This window comes from Cynocephalus volans, chromosome 1 (assembly GCF_027409185.1).
Source record: "Cynocephalus volans isolate mCynVol1 chromosome 1, mCynVol1.pri, whole genome shotgun sequence".
NCBI classification, from domain to species: Eukaryota; Metazoa; Chordata; class Mammalia; order Dermoptera; family Cynocephalidae; genus Cynocephalus; species Cynocephalus volans.
The window spans coordinates 176,876,013-176,901,523 of record NC_084460.1 but is presented as its reverse complement, the minus strand read 5'-3'; the positions used below and the strand labels follow the sequence as shown (position 1 = coordinate 176,901,523).

At 36.2% G+C, this 25,511-nt stretch overlaps 1 protein-coding gene across 9 annotated transcripts in view; it reads left to right on the top strand.

Moving 5' to 3' along the window:
• The first annotated feature begins 1,214 nt into the window (after nt 1-1,214).
• The window catches only part of GRIK1 (glutamate ionotropic receptor kainate type subunit 1), a 394,762-nt gene continuing 370,465 nt past the window's right edge, over nt 1,215-25,511 (top strand). For all 9 annotated transcript variants that reach the window (XM_063090144.1, XM_063090140.1, XM_063090129.1 and 6 more), the window contains exon 1: nt 1,215-1,332. In XM_063090144.1, coding sequence (XP_062946214.1) covers nt 1,215-1,332 — 118 coding nt within the window. The remainder of the gene's footprint in view (nt 1,333-25,511) is intronic.

Sequence of the window (25,511 nt, the reverse complement as noted above, 5' to 3'; positions counted from 1 at the left end):
CCCACAAAGCTCAAAGGAAATTAAACCAAGATGATCAAATGCTGATTTCTCCAGGGAAGTGTCCTTGTCTCTCTTCAGAGAAATAGTCTCCAAACCCACATTGTTAAAATAGCCTATCTTCCAGTGCTCAAACGTGGCAGTGAAAAGAAATTAAGAAAAGCAGAGGCGCTGGAAAGTGACTTTTTCCGAGTTGTGCACGTGTAAATGGAAGCAATTTACAAGCCATTATCTCAAGTCCAAATAGAAAGAAGCCACTATAATCCTCCAGCACTGAAGCTTTCTCATTCCTCTCTTTCTCCTCTTCTTCTTCATCCTTGTCCCTTAAAAAAGGAGCTCTGATATTTTCTAAAATATTGGAATGCAAGATGGCGATTTTCCATCAAGTGATGGGACGAACCATCTCTAAGACCCCCTAGCAGGCGCACAGGGACATGACCTAGGGGCACCATCTGCCACTTGCAGCAGATAGCAGAGGCTGCCTCTGTTAAGACCAGTAGGTTAGATTTGATGTGTCTTTAAGATGAAATGCTCCATCGACTTTCCAGCAGCACAGTGAAAAGTTCAGGGAGAGTGAGAACGAGCGTGCGTGTGTGCGTGTGTGTGAGTGTGTCTTGATCAGTGGGCTTGGGGCGGGCAGTAAATAAAGGGTGGGGCCAGCGAGGGGAGGAGGAAAGCAAGGATTGAGAGAAGCAAGAGCGTGGCTCCAATCCCAGTTAACCTGCTGGAGCTCATCCGGCTTGCTCAAGCCCCTGCACCAACTCACGCAGTAGCCTCTCTCTTGCTTCGTTCGCCCTTTCCCCCCTCCTTTCCTCTCCTGCTCTGGCTGCACCCCCTACCTATCCCCCACTTTTGCATCTGATCAGAAGACGAATGAGGGAGACGTTCCGGCAAATTGGGGCAGCAACTTTCCTCAGCGGGTCTCTAGCTCCAGAAACAGGAGCGCGCTGATCCTCCGCGGTCTGCGGCCCATGGAGGAGGAGGAGGAGGAGCGGTGATGGGCTAGAGACAGGAGCGGGGGGCCACGAGCGAGCTCAGCATTGCCAGCCAGCTCCTCGTTCCCACACCGGTTCCCTCGATCTCGCTCCTGGGGGAGCGCGCAGAGTGCAGACCCGGAGCACCCAGGGAGGATGAAGCGGGCACCCGGCCCGAGACGGGTGCATCTCGCGGGCGTGTGGCGGCAGCTGTGCCTCGGCATGAATTAAGAAGCTCGGAAGATGGAGCGCGGCACACTCCTTGCCCAGCCCGGGCTCTGGACCAGGGACACCAGCTGGGCACTCATATATTTCCTCTGCTACGTCCTCCCCCAGACCACCCCGCAAGTACTCAGGATCGGTGAGTGAGCCCGGGGGAGCGCTCCAGGCGGCCGGCTTGGGGGACGTGGTCACTCCCCGTGGCCGGCGCGGGCGCAGCGGGTCCCGGGCGAGGCAGCGCGCGCCGGCGCGGGGGCAGGAGCTGGGGGTGGTGGAGGTCAGTGCGCACCCGACGCTCCACGGAAAAGAGGGGGCCCCGTCACTGCTTTTCTCCTGGCGGGTTCCGGGCTTCACCCGGAGACACAGTTGGCGGGTTTTTTTTCAATCCGGGCTCCAGGAACGCGGGCAAGAGTGCAGCGACCCAGGCTCTCCTGGGCTGGCACCCTACTCTGGGCGTGGGGCCGCGCGCCGCTGCAGCCACTGGAGCTGGGCGCGGGGATGAAATCTCCTAGCCGCATGGGTGGGTGGGTGTCCTGCAGTCCAGATCCGCAGCCCTGGTCCCTGGCAACGTGGGTTCTGGGTACTCGCAAGCATACCCGATCTCGAGAGTAGAATACCGGGACCACTAGGGACGTGGGAATATCCTAGAGCCTGCTGGCCCCGAACCTCTAACTTTCCATCCCCAAGTTGGGTTCTTCCACATGGAGTCTTCAAAGTCCGGAGGTTCCTCTAGAGTGAGACGGAGTCCAGATCTGTCTTGGCTGAGGGTTTAAGGAGTGGAGAGCACTGTCAGTTAGCAACTTCCGCAGGCACTGGGGTTTCCCACTTGCCCCCCAGTCTGCCTGCCTGCCTGCCACTGAGCACGACCCAGTCCCCAGTCCTGGGAGACTCTGGGCTTTGATCTCAAGAGAAGATAAAAAGAGAATGGAAGGCTGAATGTGGGAATCCTGGGGCAGCCCAAAGAGAGCAAAAGACAAGGACAATAGAAGGGGTGCAGAATCACGAACCTAAGTGTACAGCGCCCACCACCAAGATTTGACCTGTGGAGACACTGAGCAATTTCTGGGCTTTTAGAGTTGACATGGCTCTTCTTTCCTTTCAAAGTAAACCCAGTTTCTATTCCCCTGGTCTGTTTGCCCTCTTCCTTCCCCAACTAATTTTGCCACTTAAAGACACAGTCACAGAAAGAGCCACAGGTGAAGGCTTGACACCACGTGGGTCTCCCAGCTTCTCCCATGGCCCACTTTGGGCAGCAAGAGTGAAGCCCTGAGCTCTGAGGGCTTCTAACTCACACCCTTTCCAGGAACTGACATACAAGGGAGACTACAAGGCACTCACATAGTGATGCTCTTGAGCAGCTGAAATTTCCCAGCAAAGTGTGCTAGTTCTGACCAGCAAACAGTGAGCACTTTACAAAAATTCAGAACCTAGTGTGTGGGATTTTTTGTTTGTTTGTTTTCTGGGGGACGGGGGGTCACTGAGCACTCCCAGTTTAAATATATATATATATATATATAAGTTTACTACTTTGACCTGCAATTTCTCTAGGCACGTGGGATCTATTTTTTTAAGGAAAGAAAATATACCAAATACTAAATTTTACTACAGACTTAGGTTTTTCTAGACTACAGGTAATGACAATGTGCGTTTATGGGGTAGTTCAGACTCTTTTCTAAGAGAGTCCCAAAGTATTTCCTTGAAAAAAAAAATCATCACTACTAATAGTTAAAATATCTTCATGTTCCTGAGATATCTTCTAGCCTTAATCTCTTGTTCCCCGCCCCCCCACCAGCACCCGGTCAAAAAAAAAAAAAAAAAAAAAAAAACGTTTTTAAATTCTTGAGGACAATACAAAATAAGTAATGAGTGTGTTACAATTTCCGATGCTTATTCACTAATTGGTGTTGTGCTTTTGTATTATAAATGTTGAAAGAGACACATCTAGGGATGCTAGAAATGGCTGTGCTAGCCAATATCCCTCCTCCCTATACTTAAGGTAGTATTTTTCTTTCCTATATCCCACAAATCTAAAGGAACTCAACGAGGGAGGTGGAAAAGGATGTTTTAGACATATTTGTCAACAGATCTGAGTATTTACTTAAGCACCAAGCAATGACAACTAACCATTTAAAAGTAGTTTTCGAAGTGAAAACAATCATGATACACTGACCTTAAAATATATGCCACAAGATAATGAGATTTCCTTTTTCTAAATGGAAGCCAAATGCAAAAGTAAAATTGCATGGCTTGGTGTTGTTTATGTGCACTAAAAATGTCTCACTTCGTCTGGCCCTAAGTGACCTGTGGTTGGCATGGGCATTACCACCCTGTAAGGATGAGCACATACTTTTAAATGAAAAATTCAGCACCATGGAAACCAGCTTTAGCTCAGAGGAAATCTGCCTCTCTACAGTGAGTTTCTTGTATCAGTCAAGTCTAACACTGAATACAAAATATCAAAGGGGTTGGGGACTAAGCAAAAGTGTGTGTGTGTGTGTGTGTGTGTGTGTGTGTGTGTGTGTGTGTGTGTGTGTGTGTGTGTGTGTGTAAGGAAAGAGGAGGATTAAAAATCCTATTCTTTTTTATCTTTCATTCCTCCTTTCTCTTTCAAATAAACCACCAATCATCTGACCAACCAACTTATCAACAAAAAGAGGCCCTTGATTATTAACTTGCAGCTTTTTCAGTATCTTAAAATATTCTGAAGTAAAGTGCAGTACACACACCAGATACTTAGTACTGTCCTTATATAGAGAAGGCACTCAAATGCTTGAATGAATTAATTACCTTTCCACTTTTTTTTTTTTTTTGCCAGAGTGTCTGCTTAAACTTCAGCTATTGAGGATAGGCATAAAATTTAAGATAAAATTAAAGTATAGTAAATATTGGAGAGATCACTGAGTATGCATATATTCACGGTTCTAACACATGTTGTCTGTTGGAAAGTTTACAATCTTATGCAACAATTAAGAGACACTAAGGGGATCCTGTAGCACAGTGGTACCCTGAATATTACTACTGTGCTCGAGAAGTTTCCCAGCAGCTTGCATAGAAGGGAAATGTAGCTGGCTGCTGGGATTCTGTGGGGCTGCTGGGGTCATTCCTGCCTCTCTGTATACACTAGTGTATGTCAACAACCAGTTAATTATCACACACTATTAGTTGGTCTATTAACAATTGCAGACATCCTCCTCAACAGGCATCAAACTATAACTAATGGTTAGAGCAGGGTCTACATAACCTTAGTAGATGGTGGACCACCACCATTAATAGAAAAAAAAAGAGAAAACTCCATGTACATATACAATCTCTAGGCAAATGTGTCATATTTATAATAATAATAATAATAGGAATACATATTTACATTGGAAATATGTGAGCATCATCTCGACATGCACGATTATAGAGGCGGTGGTAAAAGTGTGAGATTAAGTAAGTGGTGGGCAGCCAGATTTGAGTTCTACCTTCAAGATTTACTAAGTATGTGTATCAGTGAGTTATTCAATCTCTCTCGGCCTTTGTTTTTGCATCAGAGAGATCAAATTAAAAATACTGCAGACCTCACAGTGTCATTGGTAAGAGTACATGAAATAGAATATGAAAGGGCTTTGAGCAGTATCTGGATATATTAATTGCATTATTATTGTTGTTGCTATTTTGCTTTTGCTTGTTTTTGATTATTGCCATTTTCTTACTGAACAGGGACTTAAGAGTTGATATGGTATATTTTTATAAGACATTCAATATTTTTGAGCCTAAATCTCTTCATCTCTAAACTAGCAGTGATGATAACTGCCTTTTCTGTTTCACAGAAGAGGAACAAATATACCAAATTTTGTAATTTGCAAACAAACATCATTTTTTAATATTTTAAGCCAAACATCCCCAAAGTTTCAACTAATGTTTATATTTATTCGTAATTTTCCTTGAGTGTATAAAAACTCAACTTCATTCTTTAAGCACTTAATTAATTTACCATTTTAACATTTATTCTTCATTCAACAAATATTCATTGAGTTTTTACTCGCCGCATGAGCCAGATACACTTCTAGGTGCAGGACATATACCAGTGAACAAAAAAGACAAATATATTTGCTCCCTTGAAACTTCTATTCTGGTGATTTACAATCTATGTTACTGAAGATTTTGTGATAGTGTTCATCTTCAATGTGGACACTTTAAAAAAAATTTTTTTAATATCATTCTTGGAGAGTTTTCAGTTAATGTTCTGCCATTGATTATTACATTAATTACATAGTCAACACGGAACAGTTTTGATACCCCTAATTGATAGAGTATAGACATTATGGGTTCACATTGCCAGATCTGGAGCAGAAACTCAGAGACTTGCCTTTGTTTAGGAAGATCTGTTTGGCCTAAGATAGAGTCACCCTGAGTCTGTGCCTTCAAAAGAACGTTGTTCCCAACATTAACTTGAGAACTGCACTGACCCTTGAAAAATCTGAGAAAGAAGGTATCTGATAGCTCAATAAAAAAGGAGTGCATTGGTAATGTTAACATATTTCTGCAAATGAGCGGATCTCTTGCCAAACTATTTTATCTGCATCATTCATCATTTTAGTTAATATTAATTCTACAGACCTAATGTTAACACTGCATAGACCTCAATTATAGCTACTTTTCCAGTACAGTTTGTGATCTCTGGCTTTTGTGGAGAAGAGCATGTCTTGGTGACTTTGCCTAAGTTCAGGTGCTGGTTGACAGAAAAGCAGGAACTTGAAGTTAACTATTCTGATCTCAAGTTTAAAACTCCTTGCATTAAATTATGCTGTATTGTGTATGGATTTGTGTAAACTAAGCTGAAATCAAATATAAGAGAAATGAACTGTTGCTCTTAGTTATTAGGGGAAAATTAAGTTATTTTAAGTGAGCGTGATTGATATTCGAGGCAATTAACAAAGAGAAAAGTTGGCATTATCAGTGGACTCTCCAGAATTTCTCTTTAGAAACCAAGTTGGAGGAGAAGCCTTCCTACCTATGGTTAGCAAACACAGAGGTTTTAGATTGTACAATTAATTGGGATGGTTTTGAGGAAAGATTGATGGAGATAATGGGGGTGGTGAGTTCCCATAGCCTCTCAATCATCTTATGTTGTTTCACTGATAATTATTCATACAATATAGAAAATATCTATGTTCTAAAATTTCCCCAAAGCTTTTTAGACTAGAAGAGTAATGGAGGACTCCAGGTAGCAGGGGATTCACATTTCTAAGTGCCTTTTTTAAACTGACTGACCTTGAGAAAATTATGTAATTGTTTTTTCTTTTACCCTAGCAAAGAATATATAATGACAAACTCATAAGTTTGTTGTAGAGATGGAATGTGATGTTACATGTAAAAAGCGCGGTATATCGTAGACTTTGACAAAGCTACCTATCTCCCTCTCTCTGTTAATGAACAGGGTAGGAGTTTTGTGCTCTAAAATAATCTAAATGTCTGATCAAGTAAGTGTAGGGAAATGTTCTTGCTGAAAGACTCATGCGGCACATGTGTATATTAAAGGCTCTTTGAAATCCTGCAGCAAAAACAAAACAAGACAAAACTTTCTTTTGTTTAATCCAGTATTTCCTACATTTTAATTATCGGAAGACTCTTATGTGAATCATGACTATTCATGCTCCACTGAGCTCATCCTCCCCAGAACATATTTGAGGAAACAGTGGCCATTAAAACCATTGAAATTTCAATACACACATTGAGAGTCACATGGCCACAAATCGTACTACATCTTCAGTTTAATATAGATTCTTCCACTCCCTATTGTATAACTTTTTCATAAAGCTTCAAAAGAACATTTAGATATTTAGTACATATTGTTCTCTATTATTTAGAAAATATTTTTTAAATCACATCATTTATTCTAAAGGTGTGTCACTTTTATTAGCTTAAAATGTGACTGGGGCCATTTTCCTAATCTTTTCTTTTTTATTTTTTTTTCACTAGACTTGCTTTTAACATTGTTTTAAATGGAACAAAAATATGTTAGAGTTATAATGTCTTTTCCAGGAATATAATTTGTGGTAAATTAAAGGTCTATCCATATTTAAATTTCAACTTATTCATTTATTTTAAAATACATGTCTGATTTTTTCAATAATAAATTCTCATGGAGAAATGGAAACACTCAAATTAAAAGGAATGCATTCCAACTACATAAACTTCATAAATTACTTGTCTTGATTTACTACTGAGATCAAGTTATATCAAATAAGAAAACGCCTACAATCTTATTGCAGCAATACTATCATATTTATAATAATAAGTCAATTGGAAAAATGGTTAATCTTGGAAGGGAAAATAAAAAAAGTAAAGATGTAGAAATATCTGGTTTTATAATCTCAGTTCTCTATGAACTACTTAAAAAATAAACAACTTTAGAACTTTTCCCAAGTCTCTTGAACAATATTTCACTTTTTCTGTTTTTACTGAAAATTTAGGGGAGTTTTAAAGCATGTAATTTTGTATAATGCTACATCAATATATTTATAAAATCTAAAGATACAAATTGGAATTAGGAAGCAATGATATTGACTAGATTAAGAGTAAACTCCTATTGACCACAAATATCATTGCTTTCTAATTTCAATTTGCAACTTATCTTACCTTAGATTTTATAAATATGTTAATGTAGCATTACACAAAATTACATGCTTTAATAAACTCCGATTGCCCACAAATCAACCTCACAGAAACATCCCCCAACAGCTTGAAAACACTTTTTTACTTCATTACATTACTTAACATATTATTTAATGCATTAGTTGACCAGATTATTTGAATTTGAAAGATTAGCCCATGTTACATCTTTTGATGAACTACTAGTTTACTGCTATCCTGATTGGAGAAAGCAAAAACACAAAGTAAAATAACCCACAAATGTCTATCAGCACTCTTGAAAATCTCTATTTGTAATGTTTCAAAAGGATTTCAACAATGCAGATTTTCATGCCATAATTGTATACATTGGTTTTTATTTAATAGAAATACAATTAATTGTTATTATTAATTAATTAACAATTAATTATTATTGCCATCAGTTTTCAATTTGGAGATAGAAGTTAATTATGACTTACTATTTTCCTTTAAAAATGCAATAAAAATGTATTAAAATAGATCATTTATTACAGTGAAAAAGTCCAAGAGTACAATGTTAAGGCAAACTGACTATTCTATGTAATGACTGTTTAAAACTCAACCCATACATGGGCTAGTATGTACACATGTATATTTCCTAGCTCTGTTAACTGAGAGGGCCTAGAAACAATGACACCCATGTAGCAATGAGCACTCCTGAACCCAGGGCTCCTTGGGAAATAGGTGACTTTAGAACTGGGGGAGGAAATATACATGATGATTCTGGAGTATCTTGTAGTGCCAGAAAGTAAGGAAGTGCTCACACAAATCCATACTGATAGAGATAAATGATTAAATAAACAGACAAATATCTCAAGCAGAAGAGCCAGTGATCAAAGTCACCGTCACCAGGAAATCTCCTTGATAGTTTTCATACTTAAGATGTGATGCAAATGGACCTTTACCTAGCTGCTCTTCCACCCCAAAGCCCAGAACCCCACTCTATGTGAGAAAACATCAGACAAATTCCATTAGAGAGCATCCTACAAAATTGCTGACCAATACTCATTAAAACAGTCCAGGTCATAAAAAAAGGAAAGTCTGATAAACTATCACAGCCAAGAGGAACCTGAGATATGGTGACTAAATGTGATATGCTATCCTGGATGGGATCCTGGAACAGAAAAATGACATTAAGTAAAAACTAAAGCCTTTGAATATAGATTGATATTACTTAATAACAAAGTATCAATATTGGCTCATTAATTTTAAATAATGTACCACACTAGGGTGAAGATATTGATAACAGAAAAAACTGGATGTGCAGTATATGGGAAATCTCTGTACTATCTTCTTAGTTTTTCTGTAAATCTAAAACTCTTCTAGGAAATGATGTCTATTTAAAAAAAAAAGACTCAAAATCATATCAAGATTTCTTCTGCTGTTACTGTTTCTACCTACTTTGAGATACATTAAGATCTGTAAATAGTTGAATCAAGAGAAATAGAAGGATAAACTGTTGTCCCTTCCATACAATACACTACATAAAGGGTCTTCTAAAAGTATCATTAAAATAACGACAACAGCATTTGTTATTGGAAAAATCACTAAAGAAATAAACTTTATATAAAAATTGCTATTGATAAAATGTGATGGTTTTATATCTTTAGAATTCTGCAGTGAGTTTGTAGGAAATCAGGCATTAGCTGTTTCTATCCATTGGCTTTTTGTACTTAAATATAATTTAACTTTGAATATTCATTCAAGCGTTGTAACATACTTTGTTAGAGGTATTGTCAATGTTTTTGAATAAATACTCCCAGCAAACTATTTGCACAAACTCCTTCTCTTAGCAAAATTGTCTAAATGTGCCTTTAAAAATCAATACTTAATTCCCAGAGCCAGTATATGTAGTTCATAATTCAAATTGGTGAAAGGATGGTGAAAATCAAGTGTTTTTTGTTTTTTGTTTGTTTGTTTTTCTTCATTATGAAGACTCCATTACAACTTTTAAGGGGTTTCTTTTCTTTCTTTCTTTTTTTCTCTAAATTTTAAACTTCTAAAATGTTGGATTATGTATGTTGGCAATCCATAGATAGAAGTTGCATTCTGATGACCTAGCTATGTTTATATTGTGAAAGATGTTACTGTATTTCATCTCCTAAAAACAAATTAGTCAGAGCCATTCTTTAAGTTTAAAGGCAGTGTTTGCTTTTTGATTTCTGGCAAGTACATATTCCTTTTTCTCTCAGGATATATTTGAACCCTATGATTGTCTCCACACATGTCCACTGAGTTGGCAAGAATCTTTATAAATGATTGTGAATCATCTAAATGTTCAACAGGAGGGAATGGTTAAGAAAAGAATAGTATAAACTTAAGACATAAAGGATCCGTTAAACATGATCCTTATGATAACATTTATGTATTAACATGGAAAATGCTTACGAAATAATATAGACTATAGTATATGGTGTTACATACTTTGGTTTGGGAATTTATAAAATTCATTGTTGTAAGAACTTTTAGTTCGTAAATGTAAAAATGGGAAGTCTGTTGTTTTGTTTAGATGGCAGAATTGTGGTTAAATTTTTTCATTCATTTTGATTCCTATGAATATTCTTTGTCCAATTTAAAAATGATTGGTTAAAGTTACCAAACTATAGTTTCTAGATTGTTGTAGGAGTCATTTGAATGCAGACTGGCATAGCAAAAAGTGCATGGAATTAGAGTGCTTCCAGCTCTGGTGATTCTTATTTTGGTCATGTCACAGAACCTTTTATCAAATCTGTTCTCTGGTCTGTCAGAGAGTAGCTGGTGGTGAACAGGTGCAGGGTGCCTCAGCTAATCCCTTCCACATCTGCAGTCCCTTCTGCAGTATCCACTCTACTTTATTGTCTGTGGGATAAAATGAGATGCTGCATAAAGACATGAAACTGTGTTATAGTTAACGTTTACAGTCACAGCATCAAGTGTGTGGAAATGAAACTTCATTCATTTCCTGGTAATTAAACCTAACTAGTCTCACCAGCCCTTATTTACAGTGGGACCACATCAAAGTCCTCACCTTCAATTTAAAATGTAGATTTTTATGAATTTCTTTTCTCCCTTCTCCCTACAATGATCACATACCCCTGGCTTTAAGAGAGAGGCATTTGCTGTCATTCTTCCAGGATATTCACTGGGGCGTGGCTTGTCCAGTCTGGTCCTGGGTATTGGCCTCTAACTCCATTACATGCACTGCCCATTTCCCTGATGGAAGCACAATGTGGCTCACTTGGGCGCTGCTGAGGTTTCTCACATGGGCTGTTTACCCAACACCTCATCAGGGTGGAACTCATAATCCACACAGCAGCACCTGCTCCAGGTTACCTTCAAGTCTCACTTTCTGTCCCAGTATACTCTGCTTCCATCTCGAGTCTCCTGGAGGCCCCCTGCATAGCAAAGAGTACCTCATGGGTCTCCACTCCCAGAGGTCCCACCACACGTGGCCACAAGTCCTCTCCAAGCATGAAGGATTCTACCGTCCTCCTACCTCCACTCCACGTTTTCCAACTGGAAGAAGGAGAAGCAGGGAGCTGCATTCTTTCATTAGCAGATGTTTATCTGAACTTGGAGGTTCAGGCTATAAACATCATCATGGTATTTAAAGCAAAGCTTTTAAAATTAAAGCAACAAAGAAGTAACAACAATAAACTTTTCAAATTTCAGTTTTCTGGCTGTTGCAACAGAGCGCCTAGGCTTTTAGGAGTAGTATCTCTGTCTCTTTCTAGATATATACTATATAATATACACTAATGGAGGTACATACTATATTATAAATAATACACACCTAAACATATGTACGTATCTAACACATATTATTTCCATTAGTATAAGTACTAATACACTTTATATACATATTAATTACATGCATTTATTATATATATTGTTACATGCATTACATATTGTAATACTGCATGCATAAATATAATATAGAACATATATTCATATATAAATACTTACATATATACAGATGTGTGTTACTTATATATATTTATCTGTTAGTAGATATGTATTACATACACATATTATTACATATATTATTATACACAATTAGGCTATATAATACTACATAAATTCATATATAAATACATACATATATATAATAACATACCAATTTGTATTTTTCTCTCTGCTTTACCTGTTCTATCTTGGAAAAAATAATATGTAAAGTCATAATTGCATTTTGAATAACTTGGAAAGGGTAATGGGTTAAACACCCTGTGTGTGACTGCTGGTGGTAGAGGCAGAGAAAAGACAGCGGGGAGGAATCAGGACCACATAGACAATGACAACTTGTTATGTCTCCAAAATGTTCTCAGGCTACTGCTTTTGAAATATCTGTTCTGTGGCCTATGAGAATATCCCTGTTGGTCTGAACAACCGGGAACACATGCCATCATCTAGGGTCCCATTAACAGGAAAGGATTGGTGATATTTTGCTACTTCTGTAGGATATTTGTCAGAAAATAGTATTAAACTAAAAAGAAAATACCCTGAAAAAAATAATAATTTAATAGAAAATATAACAAAATTGTTATAAATGTTCATTATTAACATATGCAGCATTTGCTCAGAATTTTAGCAAACAGTAAATATAAAGAACTCAAACCCAGACATCCCTTTGAACAAGCTATAGAAAGTATATAAATTTTTTTAAAAAACATAGAATATTTTTATGTAATATATATACAAAAAAATACACCATATAAAAAATATAAATAGATTTAAGATGACAGTGTGTAAGACCAGGCAGAGCCTTTGAACATATTGAAGTCTAACTTTCTCATTTGATAGGTCAGAAAACTAAGGCACCAGAAACTCAGCTTATATGAATACTCAGTAACCAAGCCACAATTCTTAACTACTTTCTCAGTGCTGTTTTCTTGCAACTTTTTCTCATACAATTCATTTAAGAAGCATTGAAAATCCATATTTGAATAAATGGGAAAGAGTAATCTACCAATAAAATACATAAAAGTTCCGTAATGCAAGGAGCACAGAACTAATCAGTGTGGTTTATTTAAATCAGGCTGCTCTTTGTACAGAAGTTAAGTTTTCAGTTGTGCCTTAAAGGAGAGAGTGGACATGGGAAATGGAGGCGAGGCAGAATCCAGGTGGGGATCATTACTGCAAAGATTCAAATCCAGGGAAAATCTGACATCCAGGGAAAATATCAATTAAGAAATCTTAACAGAAATGTGTTAAACTATACATATCTTTAGATTTTTTAAACCTTGTATTATCTAGGCATTTCTTATCAAGTCATCTCTCAATTATTGAGTGTGCAGAAATGTCTTCATATTTGAAAGGACTCAGAAAAAAATTCAAACTAGCAATTACAAATGAGTGGGATATAGCATAGCAATTTAGAATAATTAGAATGCACTGCCATTATTTTTTATTACCCTAATTTAATCGGAGAGACTCAAGCTAGTGTTATCCTTTGGTTAGGCTAGGCACATGTGCATACAAGGGAAAAAGGCCAAAGAGCACATCTGTCACTCACTTTGTGAGAATGTCATAAAAAATCAGAGAGGGAGCCCACAGTGTGGAACTCTGAGATTCATATTCCCATCTCTCTATCAGATGTAAGGATAGTGAGGTGGAATGTATGATTAATATGACACTTATGGAAAACAAAATTGGGGAACAATTTCTGGAGAGTGTGCTAAAATAAGTTTGCTATACTGTTCCCGAAGTCCATACTGCCTTCTGTGTCATGTGAAGTAATCTTACAAATTGACTTCTGGGTTTTGCAAGTGACATTTGACCTTTTCTTCTCCCTTCAAAGGATGAAGTTTTAATTTATCTTTTTGCCCATCATTTGCTTATTCATTTATTCATTCTTATATTTATAGCCTGTCTTATTCTAAAATATTTCAAAGGCTTACATAAATACATATATTATAACCTGATAAAATATCATTAATGAAAAAGAGATAAAGGTGAAACAAGATAAAGGTAGGGGTGTTTCACTGAAAAAAATGCCAAAAGTGGACCAGAAAATTTTATCTGCACTTTCTAGCAGCTGAAATAAGAAGAGAAACAGCACAAATCCCAGAATTCAGAGGGTTTTGTACTTAAACAAATCACAGGCTTTTCAGGTTTATAAAATGGAAGAAATTCATCCTGCGATCTTGATAAATGGAAACTATCTGACGTTGTAGGTAACATCCCTATGATAAAATCAGTAGTGCGTTTCATACAAGTACATTTGTTTCTTATAAAGTGTTCAATACATCAAAAACTAATAAGACCACTTATATGAAAAGATGTCAAATAGTAATTAGAACACTTATTTCTACAGAACATCCTGGTATGGAACTCTCAAGTAGTTTGGTCTGACCTAAAACTAAAATTTATAACACCTAGCATATGGACGGACTGCATCTCACCTCACAATTCATTCATAATTATTGCTCTTTGAACCTGGCCTCTATCGGAAGGTGAGCCACAGAAAGTTAAAAGGATGGGGGTTGGGATGAAGTATGCATTTCTGGTTAAAGGCAGATCCATAAACTCATCACAAGGTAGGAATGAGGTCCTCTGTGAAATTAAGAACCCCAAGTCAGATACCTCATTTAATAGAAGGCCACCACACACCTCTGTATGGATGAGACACCTGGAAGCAGGGACAAGGTTTCACTGAGAAAATCCTTGTGAGTTCATCAAATTAAATGCACCAGCACGTCATAGTCATTTGTCTGCACTGGAGAACAAGGGTGCAAATATTGTCAAACATTGACCAGAGCCACTAAAAGGAAGAAGAAAATGGGGGGGAGCTGGGGGAAGCTCTTTGAGACATTGAATTTAAGTAGCATGACTTTCATGTAAATTCTAAGATAGGTAAGTTGGGAACTGTACATGACTTTCTATATGATTATCTATAAGTCAATAACATGTACTGAGGTACAGTCTAACCACTGTGGTGACTGGATTTCAGAGCAGTTGATCTTAGCCTTTCCTTCTTGTAGTAACCATAGAATAAAACTTGTGTCATGAGGTCAATGAAGCAAATATTTACATATGTCTGCTGTTCAGATAATAATTTTCTATTTTTCTACTTTTTTGTTTTCCTAAGATTTTATAATTTTTTCTTGATTAAATTGTAGTTCTCTGGTTTTGTTTTTAATTAGAATCTACTTTGAGTATCCTGACCAGTAATAAAGCTTAAATCTTTCCTATTTCTCTGAACCTTTTAGATACCCCTCGGTAACCCTAACCATCTCGTCTTAGAAAAGCCTATTTTATCTAACAGGACTATTGGTTATATAAGGCTGAAGGGAAATAACCTTAAATTTTGTCAGTCTGTGTCCTGAATGTACAATTTGTCCATATTTCTTTAGACTCCCTATTTTGGAGTACTTCAATGGGCTTAAGATTTAAAAGCAAGTAAACAAAACCTAAAAAATGGCATGTTTTAGTTTAAGGTTTTGATCTTTTTCTGAGGATCCTGAAAGAACAACTTTAAATTTTGTAGAATATCTTGCTTTTTTTTTTTTCTGAAAGGAAACACTCATTAAAACTTCATGAGGTATTTCATTTCCAAACCCATATCTCTCTACTTGGAGCTGAAAAATAATTTGATAAAGCTAAAGATTCCTATCACAGTTGTAAAATGCCAAGGTAAGCTACAAATTGAGTTAATGATGGCTTCCTTCTATTTTATATGTTTATCACTGCACTTTTTTTACAATCTTTATCTAGTTTCTTCTCTTTCAAAGACTAATATGAATGTAATACGCAATAAATTGTGCAGAAGTAGAACTTCTCCACTATAGCTGCCAGAGAAAGGCTTGAAACTGACATTTCCACTTAACTATGCAGGATAGAAAAACAAACCAAACCAAACAAAACTATCTTCAGGTCCTTTGAAAGAGGGAAAATGTCACACTGTAAATCAATTCAAGACCATCCAAATCAGCATTGTATTTCATAAATTTATTGACAGGATAATTCATACTCAGTCTAAATGAAATTTAGTAAAATTTCCAATGAAAAACCTCATTTACACATACACATAAACACACCCACATGGCATGGAATTGAATTAATCATGTAAATTCCTTTTAGACCATCAAGAAGTGGTTGCTTTCTGGCTGGTGAAAATTTGCAAAAACATTTTATGTTCTGCACTCTGGTCTTATGCACCCAACACTAATATTTGAAATTCTAGGGAAAAAAAAAAAGTTCTGCAATTCTCTCTATATATTACCCCAAAAAGTTGCTCAAGAAAGTGCTTTGTTTAGGGGCATACAAATTCAGGACCCAATAATGAAAATGAAATAAAAACATATTGAGGAAAATAACAGCAGAGCTAATGAGTTTGAACTTTAGTCATTTTTAAGCCAAGTAGCCATTTTCATTTATTTTTTAAAGGGTAATTTAAGTAAGTATAATTTTTAACAGGTAAGCTTGAAGAAAATTGGTTAAAAAGGAAAGAAAAATGAAAACAAGTTTATTTGGCTGGCTCTTCATACATACTGTGATTTTTTTCTGGATTGCTTTTCCCGAGATAATATCTATTCAACGTTGTTAAAGATATTTCTCTGTAGTGAAAAACTATATGTATATTAAATTATTGAAGAATATGAAGAACAGAGGCAAGATATGCATTTCTAAGACAATCATAAAATCATCTTTATTCTACCCTCAAAAATTATTTTTTTCCAGTGTTTGGTGTTTGTTGAAAAAACAAATAAATATATCAGAAACTTATTTAAAAAGCAAAATATGTTAGAGGTTTTATCAATTCATCTTATAATTTAAATATTATTTGTTGGACACAGATCATTTGATATACATGTTTCTATACCATATCTTTATTGTTATTCCAAAGTACAAGGTAGTTATTCCTAATATAACCATTTAATTGATGTGGAAATTAAGTCTAAATTTTATGCACAAAATCAAATGTTGTATTTAACTTAGGAGTGGAAAAATGTGTTTTGTGAATACATTGTCAAATTTAATCGCCTGTGTGTTCTACATTTGGATAATTGCCAACGCTTCCTTTCATCTGCTTTTATTTACAGAAAAATAGTATCACCCAGCAGGACTATTTAAGTATGCCATCATTAAAAAAGGTAAATACACTAACCTTCAAAATTATTCTTAGCCTCCCTTAAAGTAATGAGCATCTGGCATCTGATGGAATACAAGTAGCATGTTGTGGGCAGTAGTTTTTGAATAAAAATTCTCAATTTACTACAACCAAATTTCTTTTAGTACCTAGTCTAATTCTATTTTTCAGGCTTTTGGTGTATAATAATTTGCATAGCCATATTAAAGTGAGCTTATGTGCTGAGAAACAAAACCAAATTCAAAAGACTTAATTAAAAGCATAGGGAATCTGAGTGAAATTTTAAATATTAGAAGTGTGACTTACGCTGGCCTATTATTTCTTGATTTATTTGATTTATAAAGACTTAACTTTTACTTGAAAACCCCTAGGGAATGATTATAGATTAAGATATTTTCTAAACTGTAACATAAAACTATTAAGAATGGCAATAATTTGAATTAATAATGCTCTTACTGGGTTGTGCAATGAGGACTAAAATACTGAACCATTTCTTTTTATTGTTAAGTATATTGGAAAAATGTTTGCACTGCATTTCAATAACACCTTTCCATTACACTTATATATTAATTTGAATCTGTCAAGTTTTTCTTCCAGAACAGAGTCATTCAACCAAGAACAGTTTTGTCCCCCAGGTGACATTTGGCAATGTCTGGAGACATTTCTGTTTCTATTTGTGAGGGTGGGGAGAGCTGCTACTGGCATCTAGTGAATAGAGGTCAGGAGTGCTGTTTAACATCCTACAATACACAGGACAGCCCCCACAGCAGAGAACAAACCAGACCAGAATGTCAACAGTACTGAGGTTGAACTTTGGGATAAAGATTATAAACACAAATCCAGTATAGGTTGATGGAGATTCTTTGGAAATCTCCCTCCAGAGAAAAATAAATAAACAATCCCATGTTCTCAGAAGGTATGAAGAGAAGCAATATACCACGGTAATACTTTGCCATGAATCAAGAACATAGTTGTAGATCACACCTCCCTTGCCCAGCATCTATGCTACCTCTTCTGAAAACATGTCCATCTGAAACACTAAACAGACCCCACAGTAAGTTACTCAATTGTGTAAAAAAATGTACCTCATTCAACTCTCTGATCTTTTTGAGTGTCTACTATATGCAGACCACTGAGTATACATTAATGAGCACAGTAGACAGTCTGTCTTCATGGAATTTACAGTGTAGGAAAGACATATGGATATGAATTAAATGATTGCACAAAGAAATATTTAATTGTAAACTATGAGAAATATTATGAATGAGAGGGTCATGATGCTATGAGTTCCTTTAAAAGGAAAAGCTGACAAGTTTTAAGAAGGTCAAGGAAACTTTCTTAGGGTAAAAAATTCCTTAGTTTAGATCTGTAAGAGAAGTACTTCCTAGAAGTTGATTAAGAAAAAAGGAAGAGCATTCCAAGTAGGGGAATGGCATATTTAGAAGTCCAGAGTTGGAAAGGTATGTGTCTTCACTGACAATTTAGCTCTTTTACCCGTACCTTTTGTTTATCTGTGTATGAGTGCATGTGTGTGCAATATTCTTTTCTAGTAACACTTTCTAGGTGACAGGAAAAATAAAGCTATTTCTTAGGTTAAAATTGCAATGTATAACTAGTTATTTAACCAATAGCTATCTTCCCTAAAGATAAAATTTAAATCTTCTCTTTGAAGAAACAGAGAAATGAAATAGAATGTTCTTACCATCCCTTGAGGTACTATGAACAAAGGACGAAGAGTAGGGAACTCCTGGGGAAAATGTATCAAAGAAAAATATTTTTCTTTGCCTAAATCTTTGTTGATTCTCTTCCTATTCTGCCTCTCAGAGAGTCATCTTGTCTCTGTAATGTTTTTTCTCCCCATAACTCTCCCCTCCATCCCTGGTCAAAGAACACAGAAACTCAAAGAATGTCACATTTAGGAAGTATTCACAATTTTATATTTTTTTCCTAATTAAGGAATCTAAGACACAGAGAGCTCCTAACTGTTTAATATCTATTGTCAAAGTAAGTACTGTCCTGAAGCATGTCGTTTCTGCTGAAAAGTAACTATTTTTAGCACCTTGAACCATTTCAAAATAATATTTAGGTTTATTCAATTTCATGCTTTGTAATACCACAGAAATCTTGTATGAATACGGTTTAATAATGAGTCAAATGGGAGTTTCTAAAATTAAAACTACTCAGTGTAGCTAGGTAGCCAGCAAACACCGTGTTCTGGAAAACCACTGTTTCTTCTCTACGTACTTCAGGGAGTGCTGCCTTTTCTCAGTGAAGAATTAAGACAAAAAGTGTTGAGTATTTTCCCCATATTCCTGAGCTCAAGAAGGTATAATCCATCTTGAATGTGTTGACTAGATTTGTATTTATGGACCATCCTGGGATTTACTCCTACTTGGTAGATTGCTGTAATACTTCTTATAGAGAGCTGGAATATATCCTCTGTATGCATAGAAACTAATCTTCCAAGACTACTAGGGCCATGTTTTCTCCAATAAGAGACCCTTTTCTCCAATGGCTGTGATGATTATTCTCTGTTTGCCCCTGCAGATCCACTTTCCATGATCCTCTAACTTCCATTGACCTTTAGGAGTTGTATCAAGTTTCCCTTGCCTTCTGATTTCATGTTGCTTTTGGCCAGTGGGAAGCACCATCAGATTGGAAGCCAAGAACAGAATGTGATTCAATTATTAATTTCCTTGACTCCCTCCTGATCGATTCTCTGTGACTTGTTAGTGGCTGATTTACTACTCTGAAGCTCTTAGCTCATTTTGGGAGGTGTTTGTCTCCTAAAGCTTCAGGTATCTCAGCACTTCCTCCCTTTGCCCATTTAGTCCTGGAGTAGATGAGTTGATGGTGGCTTAATCTCTTGCTAACCCTAAGAATTACTTTACCATCCCTTGCCTTCCTTTTAACCTGTCATAAATTTATAACAAGCACCTTCATTAAACACTCTTCAATCGCCTCCTGTCAGTGTGCCATCTGCTTTCTGCTGGGACACTGACCTAGACAGAGGTTTGATGCAACTGGGCTGAGGCATCTTTTGACAGGACAATGAAATCATAAAGATAACATAGGTATGTAATTTAACATGTATATCAGACATCTTTTATCTATACACATTTCAGCTAAGGTTTTCTTAATATAACATTCTCATAATGGGATATACTTATTTTTTCTTGACATTTATCTATTTACTTGTTTTATTTTTCACTTATTTACCAAGGAAGGTATACCATTTTGGTGAATGTATTTGATAAGTATTGGCACACACACACTGCACATTAATGTGTGCTATGAAAGACAACAGAAAAATATGAGACTTGTCCTTGCATTTAAAAATTTTCAACTTAAATAGAAGACATATAACATATACAGGTGAATACTAATGATTCAAGAGCCCAATTATGAATATTTTATACATTTAAATCTCACCTCCACATCTCATTTGTGTGGGAACCTGCGCAAATTGCAGGGCTTCTCCTAGCTTCAATGTTCTTGTTTGTAAAGTGGGATTGTTTGTGTCTACTTCACTGGGCTTTTGAGAAGATTAGCAGAGCTCAAACATGAAAAGTGGGACATGGTAAATGATTAAGGAAAGTTAACTGTCATTATTACTGTTACCATCACTTTGTTTGCACATAATTATTTGTGGATCATAAAGAAATTTGCATCTTTTTATCTTTTTAGCAATTCTAAGTGGTAGCTACTGTCAACATTATCCCCACTTTTGAGATTAGAGAACTTAGAAGAAAGAATAAATGATATACCGAGGTTAAGCCGAGATCTTGAACTTTTTTTGGCAATTTTTATCCCATAATATACTACATTCTTCAAAAATGTCACAACGTATGTATTAGAAATTTTGTAAATTCTCAAAAAGTTAATGCATGTTGAAGTCTGAATTTCTAATGCTCAGAAATAAAAAAAGTGTGTATGTATACATATGTGTGTATTTATATACATATATAAATCATTGACTTGGCTCCACTAAAGCAAACTTATGGCAGCAAGTTTACAGAAAATCTTTGCTATACACAATAAAATCACACCTAAAAAGGCAAATATAGAATATACATCAAGAAAAACACCATTTAGAATAGGTATTAAATTCATGTCAGAGACAGAAGGTAGGAACCCACTGGTGGTTTGATATTTCCAAAGATTTCTGTCAGTTTCTACTTGAAATCTTCCCATTTTTGAGAGAATACAAAAACATTTCTTACAGTCTCAATCATGAAGATACTGAAGAAATCCCTATTCCCGAGCTTCATAAAATCACTCCTATGTTTAGAAAGAAGACCAGGGTGGTTGTTACTCAGAGTCCTGGAAAGTATGTCCTCCCATCTCCTAAATTAAAGATAAAAATGGCAGATTAAACACCATAAAAAAAATTCATGTCAGAGAGATTCCATTTGTCAGTTTTGTACTATAAGTTCATTTTTTGTTTCTGTGTTTTCTGTAAGCTAAAGAGGTTCTCCACAGCTCAAAAATGCAAATTCCATTTTAGAAGGTATTTCATTTTCACAAAAGCTAATTTGAGGGGAAAATAGTTGTGAAGCCATTTGGAAATAATTTCAAATAACAAGGTTTCATCCTGGTTATTTGGAAGTTCTACTGACATGGTGTATGAAAATAATAAATATGGGCCAAGGGATAGATGCTGCTTATTTAATCAGCCAAGGAGCTTTTGTATTGTGAATTATTTTCTTATTTTACTCCCTGCATCATTCACATGTTTGGGAAATAAATATTATTCCTCTGTTCTGTAGAAGGACCAGGCTACTCAGAGAGGGATGTTGACTCAGCCAGAGAAAGTTAGGGAAAACTTTAATCAACTCCTCAAACTAATTCAACAGAATAAGCCAATACATTTTTATAAGTAAAAAAAGAATGCAGTTTTATTTGTGCATTAGCATGAAAAATATGAAATAGATAAAAGATCTGAGTTCAAATCATTAAATACTTTGTCTCACTTTCAATATTCAGAAGACTTAGTAAAAACCCTTACACCATAAGTTTGTTATAACTGTCATTAAGTTCATAATATAAAGTCGTTCCCATTATCAATTAGTTTCTAACTTCAATAACTTTTTGTAACTTTAAGTACATCAATCATTTATTCTATGATATTAGTGAGAGTTTCTTTAAACTCATATCAGCATATGCATTATTATCTTATGCCTTCTTCTTTTTTTCCCCTAATTTTCTGTTTTTGATGACTATTTTAGTTGGGTGTGTGCTATTCATATTTCCATATAAGACATCAAAAACACTAAAATATCTTTAATATTTCTATATATGAATTTTGAACATCTTCTAGTTATTTTTAGTTGCCACGCACCAAGGTTTTATTTTTTGTTTGTTTGCTTTATATTTTTTTCTTATCTCATCATTTCAGTTCCTTCTGCTTTTACATCTATGTTTTATCATTTGGTAACCAAATGTTTAGCTCTCAATACTGCATTATTCTCAGTATTTTGAATAGATGAGATCTGAATATTTAAGCATGTTAAACTCTGTAAAGCAGTTAAAGTCTGATTTTGTATAACCTGATGGGGTTTGTTACATATTTAAAATTCATCTGGATGATTTCTGGGCTATGTTATTTCATACTCTGTACACAGTAAAAATTTAAATGTCAAATGCAATGAAAATGCGGTAGTACCAGGGCAGCTTTCTGTTCTAAACCAATGAAGAGAAAAATCTTGCTATTTTTCCTCTGTGTGTGTGTCTGTGTGTGTGTGTGTGTGTGTGTGTGTGCGTGCGTGCGTGCGCGCGTGCGCTTTTCATTGATCTGTTTAGCTTAGTGTCCAGACACTGAGCCAGGCCCTGAGGTCTATCCCAGTGTAAGGGTACACGTGATTCCTAGCTTCAAGGATGCTGGTGGGCAAGACAAAAGAGAAGTAAACACAAATATAAGTACAAATAGAGTTAAATGTTATGAAAGGATTAAACGGAATTCATGGAGACTGAATAAACAATTTACGAAGGGAGAAGAGGAACACAACTTGATACAAAATAGCCAAGGAGGTGCCACTCATGGCCAAGGAGGGTGCTGACACCCTATGGAAGACAAAGAACCACGTGAGAAGGAAAAAGGAAAGAACATTCTGCATCAGAGAATGGCAATGTACAGACCTAAGGCAAGAAAAGCTCGACGTTTGAACAAATTAAAGAAAGCCAGTGTGGCAGGGGAGAGGTGTGAGGGTGGCAGGCCCTTGGTCATCCTAGACACCCTAGACCTATGGCCTTCTGACGGATTTGTGTGCCACTAGAGGACCATGAAGACTTTCCAGGGTGTGAGTTGGCCCCAATAGATGTAGGGGAATCTGTTTCCAGATTCTCCACTTCTATATTTACTCTTTTCTAAAGTCAGTCCCACTGAGAATGCACCTGTGCTGTTCTGGTTCTCTTTTCCCACCTCTTCCATAACTGTCCTTTTCTCATTTAATGAAAGAAAGCACGCCTGCCACCTATATCAAATCTTACTTGGTGCAGTGCCCTAGGGCATAAGTCAGTGCAGTGCCCCTGATAAAGAAGGAATCCTGGAAGAGCAAAGAAAGACTGAAGGCAGTTTCCCGCTCCCTGCCCCCCACCCCAGTGAAACATTCATGACAAAGTATCTATCTATCATCTATCTATCTCTCTGATCTATCTATCTGTCTATCTATCTTTCTATCTATCTATCTATCTATCTATCTATCTATCTATCTATCTATCTATCTATCTATCTATCTATTTACTGTCTATCTAGCTATCCATCCACCCATCCATTAGTTCATCTTTACCTATCGATTGTAGAGTTAGAATTCAAAAGTAATCTCTTAGTTAGGGAGGCATATTAAAGTGTGTGTGTTTTAAATAAATCATATCTTGTTTTTAACAGAAATTAGGTCTGTTTTGGCTGATTTGTTTGACAAGGAAGACTAGTGTTAAAAATGAGAGGTATTGCAGATATGTTTCAAAAAGTGAAATACATAAGTCTTCAACTCTAATAATTTGATGAAAATCTGCAAAGCACATATACAAAATTAGTACCTCAGAAATTACATGTTTTGAGACCATTTTAAATTATAGTGAAACATTTAAATACTGGCTTGAAATATGTGGAGATAGGATCTAGTTTTTCTAAATCATTTTAGGAGGAAGTCGTAAAAAGTCCTTGAAGTCAATGTCCTCAATAATGACAAGGAGGTGGGGTTTTATACTCAGTTAAATGGGAAACAATTGAAGAGTTTTAGGTGGAGGAATGGAATGCCTTGATGTAAATGCTTTCTTTGCACATAGTAGGATTACAGCAAATTCCTGTGGAATTGGATTGTATTATTGCTTGTCTTTCTTCTAACATCTGAGCAAAAATAAAAGCACAGCACAAATCATCATTATTTCTAAAATGTTAGTGATGCAGCGATCAACATCTCATTTTCCTTAACATCATAATAAAATGGGAGCAGAAATAGTAAATACTAACTTGACCAGTAAGTAAATTATGTTTAATCATTTATTTTTCTCAATTTTAGTCACAGAATTTAAGACCTCATCAAGTTAAGATAAAAACATAGTTTACTGTTCGTTTTTGAATGTTCTGATTTTTGTAAAAAGGAAATGGCAAAATCATCAAATGGAACACCCTTTCTTGTCTTGTGTTAAAATCCAATCCTCATTTTTGAAGCATATAGGTGTGCAAACAAAAACATGCCAAATAATATACCAGAAACAAAATGTCTAAATCTTGATTAGGGTGAACATAATGAGAAAACATCAGAAGCATGTTGGTTAGAGGAAAACACACAAACGTCATTTGGAAAGAACTGAGATTGTGATGTATAACGCCAGCTTATTTTGTAGAATTTGTTTGTATGATGATATCTATAACATATATATATATATATATATATATATTTTACGTTATCAGTAAACCAATCTCTGTGAATATAGAAGTGTTACCCTCCTTTTACTATACCACTGCCTGCAAGTATATCTATCATTTTACAAGCCTGCAAACCAGGAATGTTGGGTTTGCATATATTCAACTCAGTGATAGTTAAGGCTTGAAATCTTACTCCACTTTTGCTTGTTTACTGTGAAGTGCAAACAGGATTCTTACAAGAGATTTAGTCATAGTAAGATGAATGACCATCAAGAGAACTGTTTGTTGATTTGTCTGTACACAGTTACTGCAGCTATTCTATTGCTTTTATTAAATAGACAATATTTATTTTTTTCTTATTAGAATGTTCATCATTGTAACCCTTCCTCATGCCCTCCACCTGACCTATCACTCCCGGAGCCCCCTCCCTCCCTCCCCACCATCACTAGTATCCTTAGGTTTGTTCTCTCCTTCTGAAAGTTTAATGCACTACTGGGCATTTTTTCCTTCCTTCCTTCCTTCCTTCCTTCCTTCCTTCCTTCCTTCCTTCCTTCCTTCCTTCCTTCCTTCCTTCCACCCAGTTATGAATGAGAACATGTGGTATTTCTCTTTCTGTGCCTGGGTTATTTCACTAAACATAATTTTCTCCAGCCTCATTCATGTTGCTGCAAATGTCAGAATTTTGATCTTTTGCATGGCTGAGTAGTATTCCATTGTGTATAAATACCAC